This window comes from Perissodus microlepis, chromosome 18, assembly GCF_051167445.1.
Source record: "Perissodus microlepis isolate ML-2025 ecotype Zambia chromosome 18, ASM5116744v1, whole genome shotgun sequence".
Lineage (NCBI taxonomy): Eukaryota > Metazoa > Chordata > Actinopteri > Cichliformes > Cichlidae > Perissodus > Perissodus microlepis.
Genome location: NC_140478.1, coordinates 26,166,326 through 26,190,283, shown reverse-complemented (window position 1 = coordinate 26,190,283; position 23,958 = coordinate 26,166,326). Strand labels below are relative to the sequence as shown.

Here is a 23,958-nt window from a genome sequence, read left to right as displayed (position 1 = left end):
TATCGTGAACCGACCAAGGAGTGAAGGAGGGCTGAACTTTAAAGCCAGAGAAGCGGCTCGGTGGGTCCCACGTCAGGGAGGTGAGTTAACGGCTGCGTCTAAGCGAAGCAGGCCAATGCGGGAGCCGCTGGCTCTTCCCAGCCTGCAGGCATTTGGTTAGCCTGATGTTGGTTTTTAATGAGTACAAAGAGATAAACACTTTCTCGTTTTACGGAAGTGATGACACACATACCGTAAAAACGCGAAGAAGAGCGCAACGCATATTGTCACCGCACTTCTGGGGCTGCTGGACCTTTTTTTGTTAAACCAAAAACAAAAAGTCTTCAAAAGACTAAAGTAGGAAGTTTACGAGAATCTAGAGAAAACATGCTATTTTCAGGTTTTATCTTAAAGGGACCATATCGCTTTACTCTTCAAGCATTTACTGAGAAGTTTCCAATGTATGGGCTCAAAATGTGGTCATAAATATTTTGTACTTGTAAAAAAGATTTGTATGTGTAAAAAAGATTTGTGTGTGCGTAAAAAAGATTTGTATGTGTAAAAAGAATTTGTGTGTGCGTAAAAAAGATTTGTATGTGTAAAAAAGATTTATGTGTGCCTAAAAAAGATTTGTATGTGTAAAAAGAATTTGAGTGTGTGTGTAAAAAAGATTTGTGTGTGGACTTAGCCCAAAAAAACCCCTGCAAGTTACAAGTACGAATTTTGACCCTATTTTTCTTCCTTTCATCTGATTGGTCAATGTCATGTCAATCACAAATGTAACAATCCAATCAGAGAACAGATGGGTTTGGCTGTCGGAGGGGCGCTTTTTTGAACTGCAGGTCTTTGAAGGGTAATACAGTTTGAAGCTGGAGGATCTCTATATAAATATCTGATAGCAGCTAGGTCCCCTAACTTTCAGCAGCTGTTGAAAGGATAAAGTTGTGCTATATCAGTGGTTAGAAATACCATTATTACTTTAGGATTAGTTTAACACAAAGTCAGGGCTGACCCGGGACCATTGCTGTGAGTCACAGTGCACAGCATAAAAGTCCTTTCACATCGGACGCAGGATGTGCTGCTAATGCTAACTGCTAACTAAAAGCAAAGGATCCAGAATTTGTTGCGCTGGCTGCTGGGCTCTGTGGGTTTTTGCAGCAGCTCTACCTGTACTAGATGCACCTGCTCCTTGTCTTTTCTATCTCTGACTTTATGTCCTCTACAAGAGTTTCTGGTTTTTTTGCTGGTTCTTCAAATGTTCAATAAAAACATGTATGCTAATTCATAACGAAGAAAGCTTTGTAATGAAGACTGTCATTTCCAAAACACTGCCCGCCCCCACCCCGCGGTCCGCAGCGCTGTTGAAAAGGCTGTGGAAGTCCCTATATTAAACACGTAGACCTGTGACACAAAAATCACCAAACTCGGACGACCACAGACTGTTTTCCTTCGTGGTGATGAAGGAAAACGCTGGGTTGGCATGTAAAAGGGCATTTATTCCCTTCAAAGACCTGCAGTTCAAAAACAGTGCCCCTCCGACAGCCAAACCCATCTGTTCTCTGATTGGATTGTTACATTTGTGATTGACATGACATTGACCAATCAGATGAAAGGGTCAAAATTCGTACTTGTAACTTGCAGGGGTTTTTTTGGGCTAAGTCCACACACAAATCTTTTTTACGCACACACACAAATTCTTTTTACACATACAAATCTTTTTTACACATACAAATCTTTTTTACGCACACACAAATTCTTTTTACACATACAAATCTTTTTTACACATACAAATCTTTTTTACGCACACACAAATCTTTTTTACGCACACACAAATTCTTTTTACACATACAAATCTTTTTTACACACACACAAATCTTTTTTACACATACAAATCTTTTTTACGCACACACAAATTCTTTTTACACATACAAATCTTTTTTACGCACACACAAATCTTTTTTACACATACAAATCTTTTTTACGCACACACAAATTCTTTTTACACATACAAATCTTTTTTACACACACACAAATCTTTTTTACACATACAAATCTTTTTTACAAGTACAAAATATTTATGACCACATTTTGAGCCCATACCAATGTTTCCAATCACATCAATGCAACACACACACAGCAGCTGTGAGAGGAGGTTGCGGGGACCGTCTATAAAGTGCAACACGACAAAAGAAATCATACACTTTCATAACATTTGAATCTGGATTAATTACAGGATGTTCATCTAAAAGTGTTGTAACCAGAGTTGGGGATTATTTTAAATTCCCTTCAGTTCTATGCACCAACACAATGGAGAGCTGCTAAGTTTTAGGAACACCTGAGAGTAAAATTTATATGTGCAGGACGTGTACATATTCAGTTGAAGATTTTTACATTTTTGTTTCGAGTGACCAGAATGGAGACGATTAGAAATGAATATATCAGAGAGACAGCTCAGGTTGGAGACAAAATTAGAAAGGCAAAGTGACGTCTTCATTCTCTGCTGACCGCAGGTTTCCCCAACCTTATAAATAGTATATTTGCATGACTGAATCTAGCACCACTGACTAACAATGGGCCGTGAGATCGACGAAAATATCAGTAGATGAGCAGTTTCTGAACTACTCAGATTAGCCTATCTAACACCAACAACCATGCTGCGTTCAAAGTCGCGTAAATCATATTTCTTCCCCATGCTGCTGCTTGATTTGAACCGATCCTGCTGACCATGTCTAAAGGCCTAAATGGATTGAGCTACTGTCATCTGATTAGATATTTGAGCAGTTATACAGATGTATCTAACCATTTGAAACCCAGAGTTGAAGCTTTAAATGAAAAATGCACTTTCAGTTCAAAAAAATGCAATTAACTCATTGTTGTGTTGTCTGCACTTTGTTAAACTGTTAGAAAAAAACCCACAAAAGACAATGAATACACACACACACACAATTATAATCCCTCGCGCACTTAAAAGTTTTTACTTTTTAATTAAATGTGTGTAATTAAGATCTGACAAGTAATCTTCAGTCACATACAGTTTGTCCTGCTAATAACTACATCACAAGGGCAAATATTAGAAAAGGACCAACCATTTAATTTCTTCAGACATGTTTCAACAACAGATACCAGTATATTTTCAAGGCACTGCAATACTTCTGAGTACAGAAGTATGACAAAGTTACAAACACACCAATCACAGTTTTCTTTGAGTATTTTTACAGTCATTGAAGAATTAAAAATTAAGAAGAAATAAGGTAGCTAAAACTTCCAAATGAAACATTTTCTTGAACAAGAATCTAAAACTACATAAAAAATGTCCCAAACACAGAAATGTCTACTAAACAGTAACACACAAATGGCTTATGGGAAAAAAATGTTTCCACATCTGTGAATTTGAAAGGGACCTGCAGGGTATCATCAGGCATCCATGTGCCCTGCAACTACAGTGCAATGTCCTCCCTGCACATGGACTTAAAAGTAGTATAAAACAACGACACACACCGGTGACCACAGCTGTCCGTGTGCGCATCCACGTGGGAGCATAATCAGCATCACGGTTAACATCAATAAACAGACCATTTCTTACTAATGTGCCACAGAGGACATTTGTATGCACGCAAGCTAACCTAAAAGAGTCACAATGGAAGAGGGAGGGCATCTCAAAGTTGGTCTCTTCCATTTCCTGCTGGTTTTATTTAAGAGACCCTTTCCCCAGCCACCAGGTTAAAGAAAAACTTAACATAATTTAATGGAAAATCTTTTCAGTTCAATGTGCCATCTAAAGAGTGCTGGTTCATATAAGTTGTTGGAGTTAACCACAGAAGCCGTTCTCAGAGAAATGAGTGCAGACACCCTCCAGGAAGCCCCTGAAATGACAGGACCATCTACACTACACAGTCTGCTGGTGGTATGTTTGGGGAAACTGAAAACAAAGACCAAATATATTCCTCTGAGCCCTTCACACGTCACCACGCTCTTGCAGTTTCAATGCCTGAGAGAATTTTTTGCTACTCAGACTGCATTTAAAGGCCATCTAATATTTATATGAGAACACAGAAAAAGAAAATCTTCCCCACCTCTCTAGTAGTTCCTACTCGCAGCATGAGAATCAATCAATAGTTGACATTTATGGAAGTTAAACTGTTAACTCTTGCATCAACACCAGAATGCCTTTATTTATCAGTTAGTGGTTATTTTTTAGTTTCTGTTTTATTTCATTTTTTCTGTCTGTGTAGGTTGTGGTCAAATAAGGTCAAACTTTCATAAAATGTCTTTAATCTTTAAAACTGATTAAAAGTCTGCTGCCTTTGTTTTTTTTTGCAACATTTAGGAATTGTTACTGCTATAGGGGATTCTAAATATCTAATTATATCTCTGACCTCACTTTTACATTTCACATCTACATCACATATGGTCGTGAAAAAGAGAATGAGCTGCCTAGTCAGAAGAATTAGATAATAAACTCTAATTATTCATGTCCAGTTATTTAAAATCAATCTGTTACCCATCAATACATATTACCCACTACTATATGTTTTGTTTTTTTTCAAAAACACAATAATATTCCCTTAAAAGTAAATAATATCCAGAGCAGTGCTTCTTTTTTTAGGTTAATTGTGATCATGCCATTAGGAAAAAAAGACAATGTTTTTTATGTTTAGATTTCCCAGGAGATGAAATTTGTCACATTAATGGGACAAAATGTCAAATTATATTAGTTTAATTATGTGTAATATCTCACAAAGAGGTGTGCGTCCAATGGAAAAGCAAGACAAAGCAAACAATAAATGTAATGACTCTCATGCATCCGCCCCCCTGTAATGCAAATCAGAGGGCTTTTTATGTTTCTGTTCATTCACTCCAATAAAACTGTCAAAGCACACTTGTAAAATAAAAGGTTCATGCAAATGTTCAAACTACCGCAGTCCATCTCTGAGAGCTGCAGTATCTGATCGCTATCTTCCTTGCAGGTGGATCTCTTCATGTATTTTGAGGTTACCAAGCACTGTGAAGCTTTTACCGCACTGCCTGCAGCTGTACGGCTCCAGCCCGCTGTGGAACCGCTCGTGTCTGAGGCAGTTGTCCTGCCTCGAAAACATCTTACCGCAGATTTTGCAACTAAACGGCCTCTCCCCGGTGTGCACGCTTTGGTGCGTCCTCAGCCGGGTCTTCTGGGTGAAAGATTTCCCACACTCGAGGCACCTGAAGCGTTTGGAGGGTTGGTGGGTGGCTACGTGTTTCTCCAATTGAAACAGGCACGAGAAACTCTTGTTGCACAAAGAGCAGACGTAGACTTTCTGATTAGGTCTGCACACCTTCATCACCCTTTTGGCTTTAAAGACATCTCTACTCTGGTTAGGAGCGTCAGCATTTGAACTTGCTGAGATTGCTGCGGCTGTTTCCACGTGAGGCAGAGGGAGTAACGGCTCAGCTCGCAAGCAGTCACCCTGACTGCCTGCAGGGGGTGAAATACATCTGAACTCTTTATTATGAACAGACTCTAAAGCGATGCCTCCCATACACGCGGGGTGCGTCTCTACCTCCACTCTCACTGGCGCGCCTGCAGTTTCCTCTGTGGTAGACAGTAAAGAATTATAGGAACTTTCTGTGTTCCTCTGAGGAGAATACTGATCAGCGTCAGAGGGGAGGATCTGCATGTGCTGCTGCAACGCCACAGGGTTACTCTCAAACATGCTACAAGCAGGCCACATCAAGTCATCCTGCTCTGCCTTGAAGCAAACACCTGTTCTCGCCGTGTTGTCTTCTGTTTCCATGTTAGCAGGTTCATCCTCTGGCTCGTGCTTCACCACTGGCCAGATGTTTTGGCTCTCCTCTGTCACATTTTGGGCAGTTTTTGGTTGAAGAGACACTGCAACCATGTCCTGAGCTTCCTTTTTGTCTGCATTCAAAAGAATGACAACCGTGTTAACACTCGATTTCAATTCTCAACCAACAAATGCAAGTCAACAGAGCATCTAACCAGTTTCACCAGTAGAAGTGTTTTAGTGCTGTCCTTACTTGTTTACTGGAAACGGTTAGACATGTCAGTCACAAAGGGACGCTTCCTGATAAACTCAGGTTTTACAAAGTTTAGAAAGTCACTGATATACTGCAATAAACTGTTTTTATCTTCATAAGTTCTTGAGAGTTTTATCTGACTGATATATTGCTAAAAAAGATAGTCAGTTTAATCTGAAAATGAAATGAATGTAAAAAAAAAAATGAATTTCTTTGATTCATCGAATAATAAAAAAATATCCCAGCAGTTAGAAAGACAGTGTACAGAAATTTATATTTAACTATCTTTATAAATGAACTATAAAGACTAAAATAAATTGTTGGTAAAGGATTCAGTCACCTATAACCTATACCTGTATATACAAACTTCAGTTGTTTATGTTTATAGGACTACCCTGTGTCTTCCTTTTATATTTTATTTTCCCTTGCTGTAAGAGGTCTGTAACACCGAAATTTCCCATCGGTGGGATAATAAAGATTTATTCTATTCTATTCTATTCTATTCAAATGCACTCTTGAGCCTTAACCTCACATCAGATGACCTCACTGGGTCAGACGATAGGGTTAGGCAAGGTCTCAATGTGGTTTCACCTAAAACATCTGGAGGTAATGACCTTGGCTCATGTCATGAGGAAGTGAAGAAGCCTCTTGGATGAGGGGTGAAAGGTCTAAATGAAACAAAAAGAAATGGAATGTGGGGCCTCCCTGCTGCTGCGGAGTCGGGGCGGTCTGCTTCTCTCCACCCCAGGGAAGAGGGTAACACCACCTGGGTCTGGGTGCAGTTTCCCCCTCTAGGGGCAAGGGTACCTAGACCTGGGCCATAGAGTACGCTTGGGCAGTGTGATTGTGTGTACAGTGTCTATTTATGTCTGTCTCCACGTTGGGTGAGTGCTGAGTATTTGCATATGAGAGCATGAGGGTGGGAATGGATGTTTGTATCTGTGTGTGCCTGTTTGTCTGTGTCCATATGTCAGGTCGGGTATCAGACGCCACCTCTCTGGGGACATCCCAGGTCCTCCAAGGTATGGAGGCCTATCTCCCCCCACCACTTCCCCTGCCAGTGGCAGACGCCCTCAGACATCGGTGCGTTGGTGGTTCTTTGTATCCGGGGATGGGCGTCCAGGTACGCACCGGCTCACTCCTGGTGGCTGCTTGTCAGAGCCTGGAGCCTGGGGCTCGCTCGGGTGCCTTCGGGGGGTGGGGTGCCCTCGGCCTCTGGGCCTGGAGTTCGGTAACTCTGGCACAGCTGGCTGCCGGCGGAGCTCACGGGCACGTCACTGCAACCCCCCCTGGCTTCTGCTCCGCGGCTGCTGAGTGACCCCTCATCTGGGGCTCTCCTCAGCTCTTTCCGGGAGAGTGGCGCAGCTGCCCCTCTGTTGGTCTTCCTTGGTCTCTTGTGCTCTGAGGGTCTCTGGATGTCTGGAGTCTTGATCTCCTCCATACCTGCTTCATGCCCTGGAGGATGGGGCTGTGGCCCCCCACACCCTCTAGCAGATCATTACATGAAGGAACCTTTTAAAAACAAGCGCGCTCATGCTCACAGGTGTACACACGGGTGCTCACAGACACAAACTACACCCTTTTTAGCTCCTACCTCAAAGCACACTGTGCGCTGTTGATCCTACGTGCTGCACAATAATGTTTAATATTTAGTATTTACTGTTATATTCACATAGATTATTGCAATGAAGTTGTTTATTGTATTGCTCTCTTTTTTTGCTTGTTTTCTCTATTTTTCTTTCTCAACAGGTGATCCAGGTCATTGATATATGTATTTTTGTCTGGTTTTTTTGTTGGTTTTTGTTTTTTTGCCCTTTATCACAGTTTCTCTTCCCCACTGTTTTTCTTTCCCTACCTCTCTTTCTTTCTCCCCTTTCATTTCCCCAGTGACGTCTGTCCCATGTGTAGCAAGTGAAAATAAAATAAAATAAAATAAAGACTAAAAACAAAGTGAATCAAATAGACCAATACGGCAAGGCCGGGATGGTCCATTTGGTAAAGTAAATCCTTTGGACATCTTTCTTGGCCTTCAGACAATAATTCTGATCTCAAAAGAACCAAACGGGACAGGCACAAAAGTCCAGTAGCTTTCTCCTTAGACTGTTACTGCTTGACATAAGCAGGGCATCCTCCATCTGTGCTTTTAAGTCTGGACTTTAACTTCCCTTTACTCTTTCCATTTGAAATGGCTTTTCAAATGAGGAGTGGAATCACCATTTTAAATGTCAGAAGTAAATCATGGATTTTTGAAACCATTTACTTATTTCTATTTTTTCATATTGTGTTTAAAAAAAAGATTTTGAAAATTCGTTTTTTTAATTTGGAATTCGAAAATAGTTTTTGAAATGAGGTTTTTATTGAGAGTTTAATTCTTTTTTTGTGAAATTCATATTTAGTTTGAAGTATTTATTGATGGATTAATAATTAATTTTGAAAACTAGATTTTAAAATAGTGTTTTTATTTAAAATACATTACTGAAGTAATGTATTATTTAATAATGTTTGAATAAATACAATTATTTCAAAAATGAATTTACAAATGCAGAATTCATTATTTAAGCACAGAATTCTTTGTTTTGATGCGTGTGGCTCTTGTGGTCCTCCATTTATCAAAGCAATGTTTCAGTGTGCTTTATGAATACATTTCATTTACTAATGATTCATACTTCAGCCGAACCTAAACTTGAACCATCACAACATGATAGGGATGATCATTTATGTTCTAATGTGCAGTAAACCTTTTTATAAGCAAAGGAAGTTAAAATTTGAGATTTTTTGAGCAAGGTTCGTTTGGTCGGTTCCAGATGTTGCCGTTTCTTACCCGTTCGGAGCACCAGTTCCTCGGCTGTAGTCTGCGTATGTTTGGCCTCTGTAGCTGTGCTTGCGGCAGCTTCTTGAGCTTTCTTGAGCTCAGCCTCTATCAGCTTCAAACTTGCTCGGAGCTCCTGATTCTCATCTTCCCTCCGACTCAGCTCCAGGCGCAGGACCAGACTCCCGTCTTCCACCAGCTTCGTGATTTCTGCCACCGCCGCCTTCGCCAAGACGTCCATGATGGCTGCGACCTGCGCAGGAAACGACGAGGGAAAAGACATCCTATGACCCGAAGATTAAACCTCAGCTATAGATTTAAGCTGAACTACCAGCTGATGCATGTGGTGAGATCCAACTCCCCTGCTGTTATTTTGGTTCCCTTCCGGGAAAATGAAAAGGCGGATATGATGTAAAACCGACGGCTGTAAAACTTCTAATAAACATAATAATGATTATAAATCTCTCATAATAAACGGAGCAGTGTTCTCTAATGCGTCTTATATATGTATATATATATATGTATGTATATATATATATATGTATATGTATATGTGTATGTGTATGTGTATGTAGATAGATAGATAGATAGATAGATAGATAGATAGATAGATAGATATGTATATAGGTATATGTATATAGATATATAAAAGACACATTAGAGAACACTGCTCCATTTATTATGAGGGATTTATAATCATTATGGCTAAGGTGGTGAGGTTGGTGGGCAGGGGTGGGGTGTGTGAGGACAGTGTTTGTTTGCAGTCCGAATGGCTCCAGGAAGAAGCTGTTTGTGTCTGGAGGTGTCGACCAGAGGGCAGTGGGTCAAACAGGTAGTGAGTGGGATTCAAGGGGTCACCTGTGATTGCCCTGGTTCTCCTCTGCTCATCCTTCCTGTTGTCAGTTGTGGCCACTGCACCCAGATAGTTGGAGTCCACGCTCTCCACTGAGGACCAGTAGAACGCTAGCAGGAGCTTCTGGTTCAGGTTATTCTTCCTTACGACGTGGAGTTAGTGCAGCCGCTGCTGGACCTTCTTTATCAAGGCGATGGTGCTGTGGGTCCAGATAAGATCGACGGAGATGTGAGTGCCCAGAAACCTAAAGATGGAGACAGAATCCAACCATTCTCCCTTTATAATAAGAGGGGAATGAACCTGTCTGTGCCTTATGAAGTCTATTATGAGTTCTTTTGTTTTAAAGACCGTCAGCTTCAGGTTACAGAAGCAAAACAGAATACATGTGTGTGAGTGAGAGGGAGGCAGGTAGAAAAAGGTGAATATGTAAGGAGCAAAGGTAGTGCAAGGTGGATGAGTATAAATGCAAGGAGCCAACCATCAAAAGCAATGAACAGTGCACAAGAGAGGTGAAGAGGAGCGTTGGGGGTGATTTGTAAAGAAAAAAGTAACTTTTAAAGAAAATGTGTGAAATGAAGGTTAACAAGATGGTAGTGATGTGCGATATATGTTTATTAGACGGTGTAATCAACGAAAAGGAAGTCGAGTTATTTTTCGAGTGATTTTTGAAGCTTGAAGAAGTTATTTTAATGATTTTTTGTATTTACCTTCAGCTTATCTGTCAGTTAACATCCTGAAGATGTAAGCAAATACCAGCAGCATTTTTATAACGTAACAATAAAAGCTATTTATAACTTCAGCTTCAGCACCAACACTTTGTTTGCTCTGATAAAGTTTAAATAAAGAAGGATTGAAGAAGACACAGCATATTGAAAACATGTTTTATTCACACAATGCAAAACAACTTTGGATCTGTTGACATCATATTCCTGCTAAATGATATAGTCTATGCATCTTTTTAAACACATTTGTATTTGGCATCAAACCTCTATTTTTATGTACACTTTTCTGTAACGAGAGAGAAAACTCGTTACTCGTGCAAACACCGAGTGTAACAGGGAGTGTATTCAATGCGAATATTTTTTACTTTTAGATTAGCAACCCAGACTCTTGAAACTAGCAGTTCATCCAGATGCTTTGTCACACTGGAGCAGCACTTCGGCACTTCAGTGTTTGTCATCTGTTTCAGTTTATTCCTCTTAATATCAGGATTCAAGATGCTGACCGCGTAAATCCAACCCCCGCATCTGATTCCCTTTATATCATCTCAGCGGTCTATTCTGTTCTGGTAAATGAACGGAGAACAAATCTTCCCTTGAACAATATTTATATTAGAAAACTATTGGTTATGACTGCACGTCGAGTTTATGCATTCTACAAAGAAACACCGAAACGGCTAAATCAGTTGCCTTACATAAGCAGGGCTGCTGTTGCTGTAATGTATAATGGAATAAATTCACCCCTCTATATAAGAAAATACAGCCTTTAACTCTGTGTGGGGAAAACTAGTTTGTACAATTCAAATCTCTACGTTACTTCCCCAGCGCTTCTGCCTCCGCCTCTCCTTCTCTCACCCTCTCTTTCTCTCTCCTCATGGTTGCAATGGCCACAGCCTCATCAAAGCACATGCTGAGGGGACTGTTTCTGACTTCGGCCCTGTCCCTCCTCCCCTCTCTCTCCTGGCTATCTCCCCTGAGCTTTGGACTCTCTTTCTTCTCAGAGCCCTCGTCGCTCTGGTCTCCGTCCTTGTCCTGCTCTCCTGGGACTCTCAGCGTGTTGTCTCTCCCTCTGTCGCCGTCTCTTCTCTCTCTTTGCTGCTGCTGCTGTCGGATGGTCAGGGCGGTGATTCTGCAGTGCTGCGGCTTCGGAGGCACCACCGGCACGGCTTTAACTTGGTAGATCTTCGGCTGTGAGGAGACCAGCGTGCTTCCGACACCCTCTAAGGGGCCGTCACTCTTCTCACTCTCTCTTCCCTCTTTCATATCAGAGCCCTCCTCTTTAAATTGGTTATCTTCACTTGGCGCAGTTTCAAGTTGCTCATCAGCTGTCTGTTTACCATTGCTCTCATTCTCTGGCTGATCTGAAAACGCTTCTGCTGTGACATGTTCCTGAGAGTCTTCCTTGCTGGCCATCTTCTCATGAGTTTCTCTCTGGGTCTCATCTTCGTTAAACTCTTGTTGCATTTCTAAACTTGTTGGCGCTCCTTCAGCCGTCTCCACTGGTTCACCGTCTACTTCTATCATACCTTCCGTCTTCTTCGCCTCCTCTTTGTCGTCTTCCACCATTTCCTTTGATCCGTGCTCTTGGTCCTGTTCATCTTTTACCAAATGTTCTTGCCCAACATCACCCTCCCTCTCAGACTGTGCCTTTTCCTCATCTTCTATCACTTCAGATACAATGTCCTCAAGTTCTTCCCAAATGTCATTGTGTGTCCCACAGATTTGGGTATCCTGCTCATTGCTACTGTCGTGTTCTCTGTCAGCTTTTCCCTCTGAGGTTTCTTCCCTCATTTTCTCGTCACTTTCCTCTATTTTCAGTACAAACTGTTCACACATGTCCTCCATTTCATTGCATATCACACCATTCTCCCCCTCCTTATTGTCTCTCTCTGTTGTACCCCCTCCATTACAGCTTCTGGTATGATTTGTTGATTCAGTTTCTTTCTGGCTCATCATTTCCTGAAATGGACAATCGCTGTGAGCAATTTCAACTACTTCCTTCACCTCCTCAACGCTCATGCCAGCCACAGTGCTGGATTCGTCAGTGTCCTCGGTGACTGGCAGTGGAAACTCTGTACAGCAGGTTGTTGAGGATATTTCACTTTCAGTATCTTTCATAATATCCAGATGTTCCTCTGTTTCTCTGCTGCAGATAGTTAAGAGACAAAAACAGTTTAGACGTGTACAATATAAGTGAGACTTTAAGACATATTAACGTTTGTTTATAGAATTTTTTGAGCTCTAATTTTGAGCTTCTTAGTTAATATTTCTTCCTGATTTAATTAAACTTGTAGCAGTTTATTCTTGTAGCATTTCTCAAGCTGATGACACAAAGTTTAATGTATCAAAAGAGAATTCCCCTCAGTTTGTTATGATTTTCTAATGGAGGGACGGGAAGGACATGTGGTGCTATCTGCCACACTGTACTTTTAATCTTTTTCCACCAGGGGGTGCACACAGGTTTCAGACATTAGCCTTCAAATCATCCAAGTAGTGGCCACTGTGACCACACAACTTAACTACAGGATACTGGAAAACAAAACACCAAAGCAAAACAAGAGTGAAGTGATTATAGTGTCTTTTGAAAAGCGTGCAGTTGGGTTTCTTCTCCAAAATCAGCCACAAAAACATAACTGACATGTAAACCTTTTAAAGTTTATATGTTAAGCATGCTAGCACTATTTACATCTTTGTCATTCATGTGGAATAACGTTTCTCATAAGGTCAAATAGCCTGTTCACTCTCCATTCTATTTCTGTTTGGCCTTCTCAAACTCCTGAGGGAAATATCTGGGTCATTACAGTCTAAAGGTTTCACCGGCTGACTGTTGTCTGAGTATATTGAGATTATTAGGTTGTTTGTTTCTGAAAATAGCTGCTCCTGCTGCTGGACCCAGTTGCAGAGAAAGACGAAAACAATAAGGCGAGTTTAAAATCAAAATAACGAACTGAAAGATGCTCAAACATCATATGTCAGACAGGAAGTGCAGAACCTGGTCACATTCTAATTAAACATCAAGCATTTAAGCTACAATCATACATACTGTTGTGGTTATCTGACTCACTATTAGTGTAAAATAATAGATAAAATAGTTGTTATTGTGCTTTTTCTGCCTGCCAGTCAGGAAAGATTAAGACAAAAATGTACATGCATGGTAACTATAATGATCAATACTAAAATCTGAGATTGTAATCAGTTGTCACCTTTGCATGTCGTTTTCCAGCTGGTCTCCTTCCTGATGAACTTTAGTTTCCTCTTGTTTTTCTATCATCTCCTTTTCATCCAGTCCATTTTTATCTTCTCTGTCGTTCACTTCTACCTGCTCCCGCTCTCCCGTAGTTGTTTCTGTACATGCCGAATGTTCAGTTTTCAGTGACTGGCAGTCTCTTTCTTCAGAGCTCTCTATGTAATGCACAGAAACGCTATCATGAGGGGAACTTTCCTCTCCATCAGTTTCTGGTTCCAACCCAGAGATTGTGTTCAAAAAGAAATCCGGTGGAAGGCTTTTAACAAACATGCTCTCGTCTTCCTCGCTACTGTATTCGTTATCACCAATGTCGTCCCCCATAGCCTCGTCTTCAGATGAAGACTCATCCGGTCCATGGACAGGCGAGGTCATGTAAGGCAGGCTGAGGGATTTTGTGTGTCGACTGTGCAAGTCGAGACTGAGCGGTCTGTGTGGGTTTGACTCGCTGGGACTTTGAGGGCCTGGACGCAGGCGTGACTGTGGCTCTGGAGGACAAGGAGAAGTCTGAGCTTGAGCCATTGTTTCATACTCATCGTCTGAGTGACAAGGAGGTTCAACAGAGAACTCCTTCACCTAATGGGAAAAAAGAGGAACCACATTTAAAAGCTTTCACAAATACAGCGTAATACTGCTCCTGTGCAAATAACCATTTTCTTCTGCAAACCTCCAACTTCTTATGTGCTAAGAAAGATTTGCAACCATAAAAAACACACCTGATAAGAGACACTGCAGTCCATATGGTCCATTCCACTGCAGTCCATTTGGTCCAGGAATTCAAAGTTGTCTTGAATGTAGCCAAACATATTCTGGTTGTCGCCTGCCACCTCTGTTGAGTTGAGAACATCAGAAGCATCGAACTCTCCATTATCTTCATGCTGAGTGTCCTCTGGCTGAAGCTCAGACGTCTCACTAACTTTCATTTCTGTCAATGAAACAACGATCATGAGTTAATGAGTTTCACGACTGAGTAAAATTCATTTGTTGCACTGTACTTGCAATAGTTTAATTCTAAGACAGCTGCAGAAAAACAAAGAGAAAAACAAATTTCTGGGGAAAATACAAGCGTAAGATTATTGGGCTTATTTTTTGACTGATTCTCAAAATGTGCTTGGAGGAAATAAATAAAAACAAAAATGTATTTTAAAAGGCTATAGTCAAAGGTTGGGGCAAAAAAGACTTAGAGCAGCTGAATGGATTTCATCCTTCAGATTACCCTAATGTCGTAATTTGCACAAAACACATACAGAAGTCAGGGTTACATTAGAAAAAGTCAACAAAGAGAAAAGTCACTAGTCCCCCTGGGAGTGTTTCCTCGATAGGTGCACCGGAGCTCTTGACTATTTGTACCAAATTTTAAAGCAATCTTTGTAGTAGCAGCTAAGACGTTTAAGTTTGAACCAGAAAATCAATAACTGATGTGCAAAACAGTTATTATTTGCAGTCCTTGTAAGAAAAAGTGGTCATTGTAATAAAAAAGTTCAAATTACCTATATATTCATCATCTTCAACATTTTGTTCAGCATTTTTGGCATCACCTTTGTTATCTTCTTCTGAGTTGGACAGGAGGCTTTTGGCTCGTTGTCTCTTAGGTTCATCTCCTTTCTCTTCTGCTCCTTCTTCCGTTTTCTCCTCAGCACCACCTGCTGCCACCGAATCCTCTGTTGTCTCCACGTCTTCTTCACTGCTTTTCTCCTTTTCACTTTTCACTTCCTCCTCCACCTTCTTGGTTTCTTCCACATTCCATTCCATTACTCTGCTTACCTTTTTCGCTGCCTTTTCTGCTCCCGTCTTGTCACCCCCGTTTTTGTCTCTACGTTGTATGATCCTGTCAGCCCCGCCCCCTTGAAGAACCCCTAAAGCCAGGTTAGAGGTGATATGTAGTGGCACAGTAACCATGGTGGGTCCTGTGATGTGCATGGCTGCTCTCCGACCAGCTTTAGTGGATATTCCTGGAGATCTGGACTGGACAGTATCATTGCCTGCTAATCCTAAACCTTCTGGATCAAGAGCTGTGTAGGTACCCTGTACGCCTGCACCACCGCTTACTAGCCCTGTTCCCCTGCGGTAGGTCACAGCATATTCACTGGCACCTAATCCACCTGAAGATACTGGGAGCTCAGAGACAGCCTGAGGGGTGGTAGTGACAAGGGGAGACATGCTGGTGGAAGGAGGGCGCTGGCCAGGACGCCTGGTACCTAAAAATATAATGACAAATAAGAGTTTAGCTTAAGTGAAAGGTAAAGTTGAGTCTAAATTTTGATATAACCAGCAAACAATCATTTGAATCAACAATGAATCCTCCAAGATTGACAGAATCAAGTTTATGCATGATTATCCATGTTGAAACACCCAACTGTGCACCTTGGGCACTGACTTGATCTCAACTAATTTCACTGGGCTGGACTGAACCATGACCTCTTGACTGTATTTGTGCTTTTGGTGCTTTTTGGAGTATTTTGAGCTCATCTAATGATGTGGCTTTCTTTGTGCTTACTTGTATTAAAAAAAAACACAAAAGGTCTGTGCTCCAGGTTTGACAAGTGAAAATCTAGTAAAGTACACTTTTCACCAGTGTGGCAAAATATTCTCACAGCAGTTTGTAAAATAATCGTGTCTTTCCTGTACACAAATATCCCATTTCTATGTTCACATACTTATTCATTCTATTTGTATTTATATTAGAGGGGAGGTCTTGATGTGTTAAATTTCTACCTTCTGTTTTTCAAACATGAGTTTGTGTATGTCTGATACCAACTTCATTCATGTATTTTGTGTTGTGTTTTCATTTACTCCAAACGATCTTATATGTAAGGATTTTTTCCAGGTACACAAAATCATGTCTCTTGTTTAAGTGGAGAAAAAAGTCCACATTTGGAGACTTAGGGATTGGTGGTGCCAATGGGTATTTTAGGACATTTATTTTAACTGCTCTATTAAGAGTTTGTTAGAGATTTGTTAGTTCCACATGGTGTGCGGTAGGTTAAATATTAACAACAGCAGTGGCTGCAGTGACTCCAGACATGCTCATAAAAGTATGGCACAAGTTTGACAATCGCATGGACATATGGCCTGCTCAAAGTGGAGCACTTTTGAACATTGTAAATTTTCAGAATCAGAATCACGTTTTTTGCAAAGCTTTTACACAAACAGGGAATTTGTCTTGGTGTCATTGATACTGAAACAGAATATGTAGTATTTACAGTATATATAATCTATATTTCTCTATATAAATACACTAAATAAGAATATATACTAAATACCTACAGATGTTAGAATATAAATTAAAAATTAAATGAAGGTTATGGGTGGGGAGGTAAAATGTAGGTAGAACATGATGTGCAAAGCGCTGTTTTGTATGTAAAACCTTAATAATATTTTAAGATTTACCGCAAGTTTCTACGTCCATTACTTTAAAAAACATAGCCTCTCCAAACTGAATGATTCCTTTTGATACACTCCGTACATTAGCTTCAAATTTACGCTAGCTCTCATGGGAAAAAACAAATCAGCTGGTGTGTATAAACGTTAATGGATTTTACATTTTGTCACGAGACTGGGTTAAATTCTAGCATTTTACTTTGTGCTACTTAAGATTAATTTGCTTGTGTCACTCTTTGCATTGCACTGATGCAGTCTATAAATGTTTCTAGCTTGCTAGTGGTTGTAGTTAACCCACTAGTAAATGCGGTCACTTCTTACTTCAAAATATGACTTGTAGTCACTGCTGGTAAAGTACTCTGAGACATCAGTAAGACTAGAAAATTAAAAGCACTATATAAATACCAGCACAGTCCAAAAACTGAGATGGGGATGGCTTAATTGCTTCAAAGCGGGACTTTACGAAATGGCATGTAAAAGCGCTTTTTTCTTCAAGACATTAGAAAACAAACTCCATTCAACTATGTTGTGTGGTGATGGTGGAAGAAGTTCACAGTCAGCTTTTCACTATCACCAGATGCATTTAAATGAAATTTTATCTGCTCATTTTTTTCTTATACGTAAGCACTGCGAGTTCACATTTTAGCAAACCTCAGAGTCTTACAGCTTAATCAAATCAAACAAATTAAATCAACATTTCAAATTCTTTAGAGAAGAGTTTATATCTAAATAAATATGAAATTCACTTCTTAACATTTTTACTGCATTTAATTATTTTTCTATGTAACAAATTCATCATTTTAATGTTTCAGAAGACGATACCTTCATTTGGATAGGATGGGGAGCTGAGGGAGTCCATGCTTCTTGCAGGTCTGAGAGCAGGCCTTTCTTTCTCTGGAGCTGAAAAAATATAAAAAATATTACTAAGATACTAAGATAAGTGAGATAATATATAGAGAGAAGCTGTTGGAACTGATCTATGGGAGACTTAAAACTGATGTCCAAAACAGCAGCCAGCAGCAACAGTTTTCTAAAAGTACATTAATAAAATGTGCCAAAACACAAACAAATTATATTTACATTTTTAAATATTTATATTTAAAAATTTGTGAGTTTGAATGTCATTTTAAATGTTACTATTTCCTAAAAGTGAAAAGAAATTAGAAAACAAACCAAAGAGAATAAACACAAACCTGTTTATGAAAAGGGAGAAATGAACTTAGTAGGAATAAATGATGTGACTCATTTCTATGTGAAGGTTTTGTACCTTTGGTTGAAGGTTTGTGTTTTCGCCGTGGATCCGGGAATCGTCCTCCAATGTTAAAGATGGACATCCACTTCCTGCCTTTAAGGGATCCTTTCCTCCTGAGGCGAGCAAGACACGCACATTTGCAAGAAGTTATGAAAAGAAATGTTATTTTCTAACATACAAGCATCACTTGCATTATTCCTGAGAAAAGCTTAACTTGCTGCTGACTTCAGTTCATCTCATCTTCACCTGATACTCTAAAAAGTGTAAGCGACTAAGATTTTGTGTATAACGGACAGTAAGGGTGACCCAGATAAAGAAATGGTTTACTCACTTGTCTGTGCCTTCGATGATGGCATGGTAAGGTCTTATGGGAAGTGGACCATCTCCTGGACTGATGTTCCCATAGCTACAAGCTGGGGTGGGAACAGGCCGGAATAAACATTCCTCCGTGTTGGGGAATGCTGATGGGGATGGGAGGGACTTCCTTCTCTCGTTTGATATGTCTGAAGAGGTCAGAGGAAAGATTTTAAGCAGTGGTACATAAGTTTATCGTCTTTCTCTGCACGTGAGTGTCTGTGGATGCATATCTGTGTTCTGACCTGCATCGGGAAACAGCTGAGGGACGTGTGTGAGAATGAACTCCACCACGATGGACTGGACCCTGACCTCCATGAAGGCCGCAGTGCCATTGAATCCTGTCGCTTCAATGTCTTTAGACCTTTTCATACAGATTGATAGATTGGTTTACTGATTGATTATCACAACTGCAAGACATGACTATGTGCTAAAGGAGAAGAAGGAATGGATGAAAACAACAGAAGAACAAAGTGAAGCAGAAAAGGAACAAGGAACAGGTAAGCAAAGGCAGCGGTACACTATACAAGGTTATTGAATCGCATACAATATAAATTAAAATAACAGTAACTTTCAGCAGTTTATATATATAGTATTTTCCCTCAGAATGCAAGCAGGTAGTGTATCCCTCAGTTCACAAGAGCACATATCCGAGACACACTGATTTTTCATTAACACACCTGAGCAGGTTGGGGGCCCAGACAATGGCCAGGTTCCTGGCGTGCATGTTGGTTTCTGACGAATACGAGGCCATTCTGACAAGATGACGCATGAGAAACTCCAGAGTCCTGTAGGACACACATGATACATGATCAGCTTTTAAATCTGCAGCCTTGTTAGAAACAGTATTATTTTACACATCAACCATGTAATAATCAATATTATCATCTGTAAATGTGGGATTAATGGTGGTTTTCATAAAGGAAATACTGTTATTGGTCAGTTCTTTACTTTTTAATTGGTAACTGTACTGGACTTTTGGACTGTGTGATCCAACTAAGTGAAGTATTTCAGCCATGTTGAACTGTAATGAGAGCCCAGGGTAGACCCAGGGCACGCTCTCCTGGCTGGCTTTGGAATGCCTTGCATTCCCCTGGAGGACGAGGTGGTTAGGGAGAGAAGAGTGTCGGCATCTGTGCTTATGTTTCTACCCCATGATAATAGATGGATGATGGCGGACCAAAACCGTGCAGTTAGGTTCTGGTCTGCCAGTTCAGCCCATTTATATGTAATTAAGCAGCTTCACGGGGTCCAGTGTTATTATCTGTAAATGTACAGTTTTGTAATATTTTCCTACATGGCTTCCTTGTGGCAGTGAACTAAAATCTACATATAGAAGAATTTACTAAAGCCTACTAATCTCTGGTGAAGTAATAAAATTGAGCTGATCTGTTGTGATAGTTACTGGAGAGAAATAAAAGGAGATGCCCTCTGCTTCAGTGCAGAAATACAGGTTATTATATAGTAAAAGCGGCTGTCATTGGGATGCAGAGGGTTGTACCTGTAATGAGGTGCTGGTAGCTCTTTCAAGACATCACCGATCTTTACTAGCCTCTCCTCCTCTAGCTGGATGGCCACAGCCTCCTGTTAGAATATGTGTTATTTTCTGTTTTCATGCCTGTATTAGACCAGTCAAGGATTTTATTTTGTTTTTTCGCATGTCTGAGATACTCACAGCAAATTTGTCATACAGCTGATATGTGAGCAGAGGGTTGGGCAGCTCTCTGAAATAAGCTTTACACAAAGAGCTGACACAGTGGATGTCCTGCAGGTACACATCCTTGTTCAGTTCAGGATTACCATCACTCTCAAACTCACCCCTGTTTTGAATGATAATAACATAATCGAATATCCATTAAAATATATGTGGATTATATTGTTTATTTACAGGTAAAGGTTTACCACACACAGACATTTTACCTGAGTTTCTGTATATTGGATGACACTCCAGACAACCTGTAGATCCCATCAACAATCCCATGATGCTCCACAAACTCACTGCAGCATCGCAGCACCAGTGGAACTGTGAAAGAAGACTCAAATGAATAACCTGGATATTGGCCTAATAAAAGCATGGAACATGTTCAATCTGTCATCTTTAGATACAAATATTTAGATGAAACTTTATTAATCCCTCAGGTTGCTTCCCAAGGGAAATTCTGGAAATTCGGTACATATACAGTCAATAAGTCTATCAAATCTATAATTTTATAACTAAAGCATACTGATGACTTTTGACCATGAAAATTTGCCCGGTTTCAATTGGTCCACGGATCTTATTGATAATGATCCTCTGACATCTAGAGGTTCATGCAGAGCATCAGACATATGACTCAAAGACTCCTCGATCATAACCTATGAAAGACTGTTGTAATGAATATAATTTCCAGGGTTAAAAACCTTTTTAAAAACTTATTTTAGGGTCAAAGTCACCACACCATTTATGCTATATATATAAAACTTATATTGTGGTAGTTGAACAGGTTATTTTTAAGTAAATTTCTGTAATACTGAGATTTGACAAATACAAACATGAAACTGATTTCAGCCACAGCTTTGTTGTTGTTTTGTCTTTGCTTATTGATAGTGAGAAAAATTATCATACCAAACTATGACTGTGAACACAGCAAATATTCTGTCTGTTTAAAACAGTTATGTTTGCTTTGTCATTGTTGACATGTGGGCATTTAGCTTGAAGCACAGAAGTGCCAAAGACTACATGGATCCCTGAGAGGAATATTTCTGTTCTAAGGGTCACGGTTAAGTTGGCCAGGCGCACAGCAGACACCTTCCTCGTCCTTTCATCCCATTTATTGACATTATGTCCGATTTTTTTTTTTGTTTATTTCATGTAAGTGGAAACATTACTGACAAGAAATGTGTTGCATCCCTGCTAAAATCTTAAAATACCAGAAAATAAAACAGAAGCTGAAGTGCAAAAATCATTGTTTCTCCAGTTATAGTACCACAAAAAAGTGTTTGCCCCCATCTGATTTCTTAGTTTGTTGCATATTTGTCACAGTTATATTTTATATGTTTCGGATTATCTAACAGATTCTAATATTAGACAAAGACAACCTGAATAAATACAAAATGCAGCTTTTAAATTGTAATTTCATTGTTCAATTGTCCCCTAAGCCTCATAATTGCTTTGCCACCCTTGGCAACAACGACTGCAATGAAACATTTGTGATCACTGCAATCAGTTTTTCACTTTGCTCTGGAGGAATTTTGGCTCACTCATGTTTGCAGGATGAATTAATAAAGCCACACTGGAGGGTTTTCAAGCATGAATGGCCAGTTTAAGGTCATGCTAAAGAATATTTCACTATGACACTCCAACACCATTATTTTGGAGTTTTTTTTAAACCAATCAGAGGTGGACTTGTTGGTGTTTTGGATCACTGTCCTTCTTTTCAGCTCAACTCTGTTTGAGGTTTAGGGCATGAACTGTTGGCCAGACGTTCTCCTTGAGCATTTCTGGTAAAGAGATGGTTCCATCAGTTACAGAAAGTCGTGCTGAAGCAGCAAAGCAGCCCCAGACCGTCACACTATGCCCACTTATGACTGTTGGTCTGATGTTCTTCCAAAAAAGTCAACCTTTGTCTCATCAGTGCCAGAATACTTTCCCAAAAGTCTTTACCTTTTTTTTTTACTTACCCCCAAAGTAATTTGCCCTGCGATGTCCCACGCTTTGCCCACAATGAGTCAGTCGGGGTCACATTATAAAATGATTAAGACTTTTTCAAATGTTTGACTCAGCCTGGTGTGGTTTGACAAGCAAAGTCATAATCTGAACGTTGGCCTTCACGACTTGCCTATGCTTTTTAAAAAAGCATAGGCAAGCACTTTATTGGGTTTATATCTTCTCAAAGTGTTACTGCAGAGTGAGATGCTAAAGAGTTAAGAAACATGAGAAATATCCCATGAAATGTGCTTAATAGCAGGTTGCTTAAATTTGTACTTTTAAATGTTCAGTTTAGTAACACTTCTATGACATGTTTTATCTACATGGTATAAACGGTACTTCTGCTGATGTTTGACACCCATGTGTAAATGATTTATCTCTGCAGGATTGTGTTTAATGCAATGAAGAAAACTATGACAAGTGCAGAAAACAACAATAAGAGCAGGACATGTTTTCTAGTCAGGGTTGCTCACTTACCCTCTTGACCAGAGGTATTTAGATGCTCCAACAGATCACATCCAAACACCTTCTCTTTGTTGCCCCCTTTTCTTCGAACTCTCCTCATCTCTTCCTGTCTTCTCTTTTCACCTCACATTCAGACTGGTTCCCTCTACCCTGCTGGTGACGGTCAGGTTCACTAACTGTCTGTTCTGGATGTGTTGACCAAAATGGTTAAAGTGACGATGACTCTGATAAAACGTTGCACATTTCAGAGATTTGACTGTGCTGCTGTTGCTTCTGTTTCCTTTGCTTCAGTGCATGTTGTTAGGTGCAGCTTGTTTCCTCTGTGAGCTGCGCTGCATTGGGGCTGTCACGTAAAATCGAGCGTTAGGACATACTTTGTTGCGTCTTCCTCCCTGCAAAAGCAGAAATGATAACGGTTTCGTTGTGGATATAGCAGTTTCACGTTTTAACAATGAACAATCTCACAGTCGAAATCAAACAAACTGCACTGAACGCTCGCCTTGCATATGTGGCTCTTCACTTCCCCCTGATGCACTCAATTTATTTTCGAATGAAAGGCCACACCCTTGCGTCTGTACTTCTCGTATTCACTGAAAAGAGCCCCTGAACGTTTCGCTCCAATCATGCTATAAGGTTTCTCTGAGGTGGTGGACCAACTTAAGCTTCTAATCTCCGCTCCTGCCTGAGGACTACGCTCACTACAGAGCCCGGTCTGTCCTCCCTGCCCTCATGTCAGGGCCATCGCGGCCCTGTTCTCATTTCAGCGGAAGTCGAGCACTGAACATATAGATTCACAGAGACGTTCAAACTCTCTCCCCACTCTCTCCATCTTCCTGACACCTGCCGCTGCTCTCCTATCATCCACCACCCTCCCAATCGGTCCACGTTTTTGGAAAGACTTTAAATGTGAGGAAACAAACAAATTAAAAAGCGAACACAAGTGTTCCTACCTTCACTCTGCATCGGCACACAAGTAGCAGCATAAAACGATGACGCAACAAACCACTAAACTTCCCCTGTTTAACTTCCTGAGTGTCTCTCCTTCTCTTGTGCTTTCTCTCTGTATTTGGCCCTCTGTTTCTCCGCCTCTGCTGAGTAGGGAAATCAGTTCATAGTATCTGTACAGTTCATCTATTTCCCTCACATGCGCTGCGTTTGTCTCTCTGTGGGCTGAGCTCCATCACCCTGACTGAAATAAG

General features: G+C 40.4%; 2 protein-coding genes and 1 long non-coding RNA gene across 4 annotated transcripts; 1 reads left to right on the top strand and 2 right to left on the bottom strand.

Moving 5' to 3' along the window:
• The first annotated feature begins 1 nt into the window (after position 1).
• LOC146368014 (uncharacterized) lies at positions 2-6,486 on the top strand. Its single transcript, XR_014797531.1, has 2 exons — positions 2-80; positions 4,947-6,486. It is a non-coding gene; the product is annotated as an uncharacterized LOC146368014 (long non-coding RNA).
• On the bottom strand, positions 3,048-9,195 carry LOC146368013 (uncharacterized). Its single transcript, XM_084911529.1, has 2 exons — positions 8,816-9,195; positions 3,048-5,875 (listed from the first exon to the last, which is right to left on the bottom strand). Exons 1-2 carry the CDS (start codon positions 9,084-9,086, stop codon positions 4,932-4,934), a joined length of 1,215 nt encoding a protein of 404 aa, XP_084767655.1. The 5' UTR covers positions 9,087-9,195; the 3' UTR covers positions 3,048-4,931.
• A 1,328-nt stretch (positions 9,196-10,523) lies between these two features.
• arhgap30 (Rho GTPase activating protein 30) lies at positions 10,524-23,775 on the bottom strand. Of its 2 annotated transcripts, none has more exons than XM_084913221.1 (14): positions 23,710-23,775; positions 22,772-23,151; positions 20,527-20,629; positions 20,282-20,426; positions 20,108-20,190; positions 19,287-19,394; positions 18,852-18,970; positions 18,584-18,755; positions 18,268-18,365; positions 17,823-17,900; positions 15,110-15,817; positions 14,336-14,544; positions 13,579-14,195; positions 10,524-12,521 (listed from the first exon to the last, which is right to left on the bottom strand). In XM_084913221.1, exons 2-14 carry the CDS (start codon positions 22,857-22,859, stop codon positions 11,189-11,191), a joined length of 3,861 nt encoding a protein of 1,286 aa, XP_084769347.1. In that variant the 5' UTR covers positions 22,860-23,151; positions 23,710-23,775; the 3' UTR covers positions 10,524-11,188. The 2 variants fall into 2 exon arrangements, with proteins under 2 accessions (XP_084769347.1, XP_084769348.1); XM_084913222.1 differs by having other exon boundaries at positions 15,158-15,817.
• Between the last annotated feature and the right edge of the window lie 183 nt (positions 23,776-23,958).

What these genes read in the sequence shown, in the direction of transcription:
- LOC146368013 (XM_084911529.1), bottom strand. Translation starts at nt 9,086, where the DNA reads ATGTCTTTTCCCTCGTCGTTTCCTGCGCAGGTCGCAGCCATCATGGAC. An exon ending in GGAACTGGTGCTCCGAACGG is followed by an intron (nt 5,876 to 8,815) that starts GTAAGAAACGGC and finishes TTTTGAATGCAG; the next exon opens with ACAAAAAGGAAGCTCAGGAC.
- arhgap30 (XM_084913221.1), bottom strand. Translation starts at nt 22,859, where the DNA reads ATGAGGAGAGTTCGAAGAAAAGGGGGCAACAAAGAGAAGGTGTTTGGA. An exon ending in AGCTGTATGACAAATTTGCT is followed by an intron (nt 20,191 to 20,281) that starts GTGAGTATCTCA and finishes ATATTCTAACAG; the next exon opens with GAGGCTGTGGCCATCCAGCT. An exon ending in TCAGCTGTTTCCCGATGCAG is followed by an intron (nt 18,756 to 18,851) that starts GTCAGAACACAG and finishes TGACCTCTTCAG; the next exon opens with ACATATCAAACGAGAGAAGG.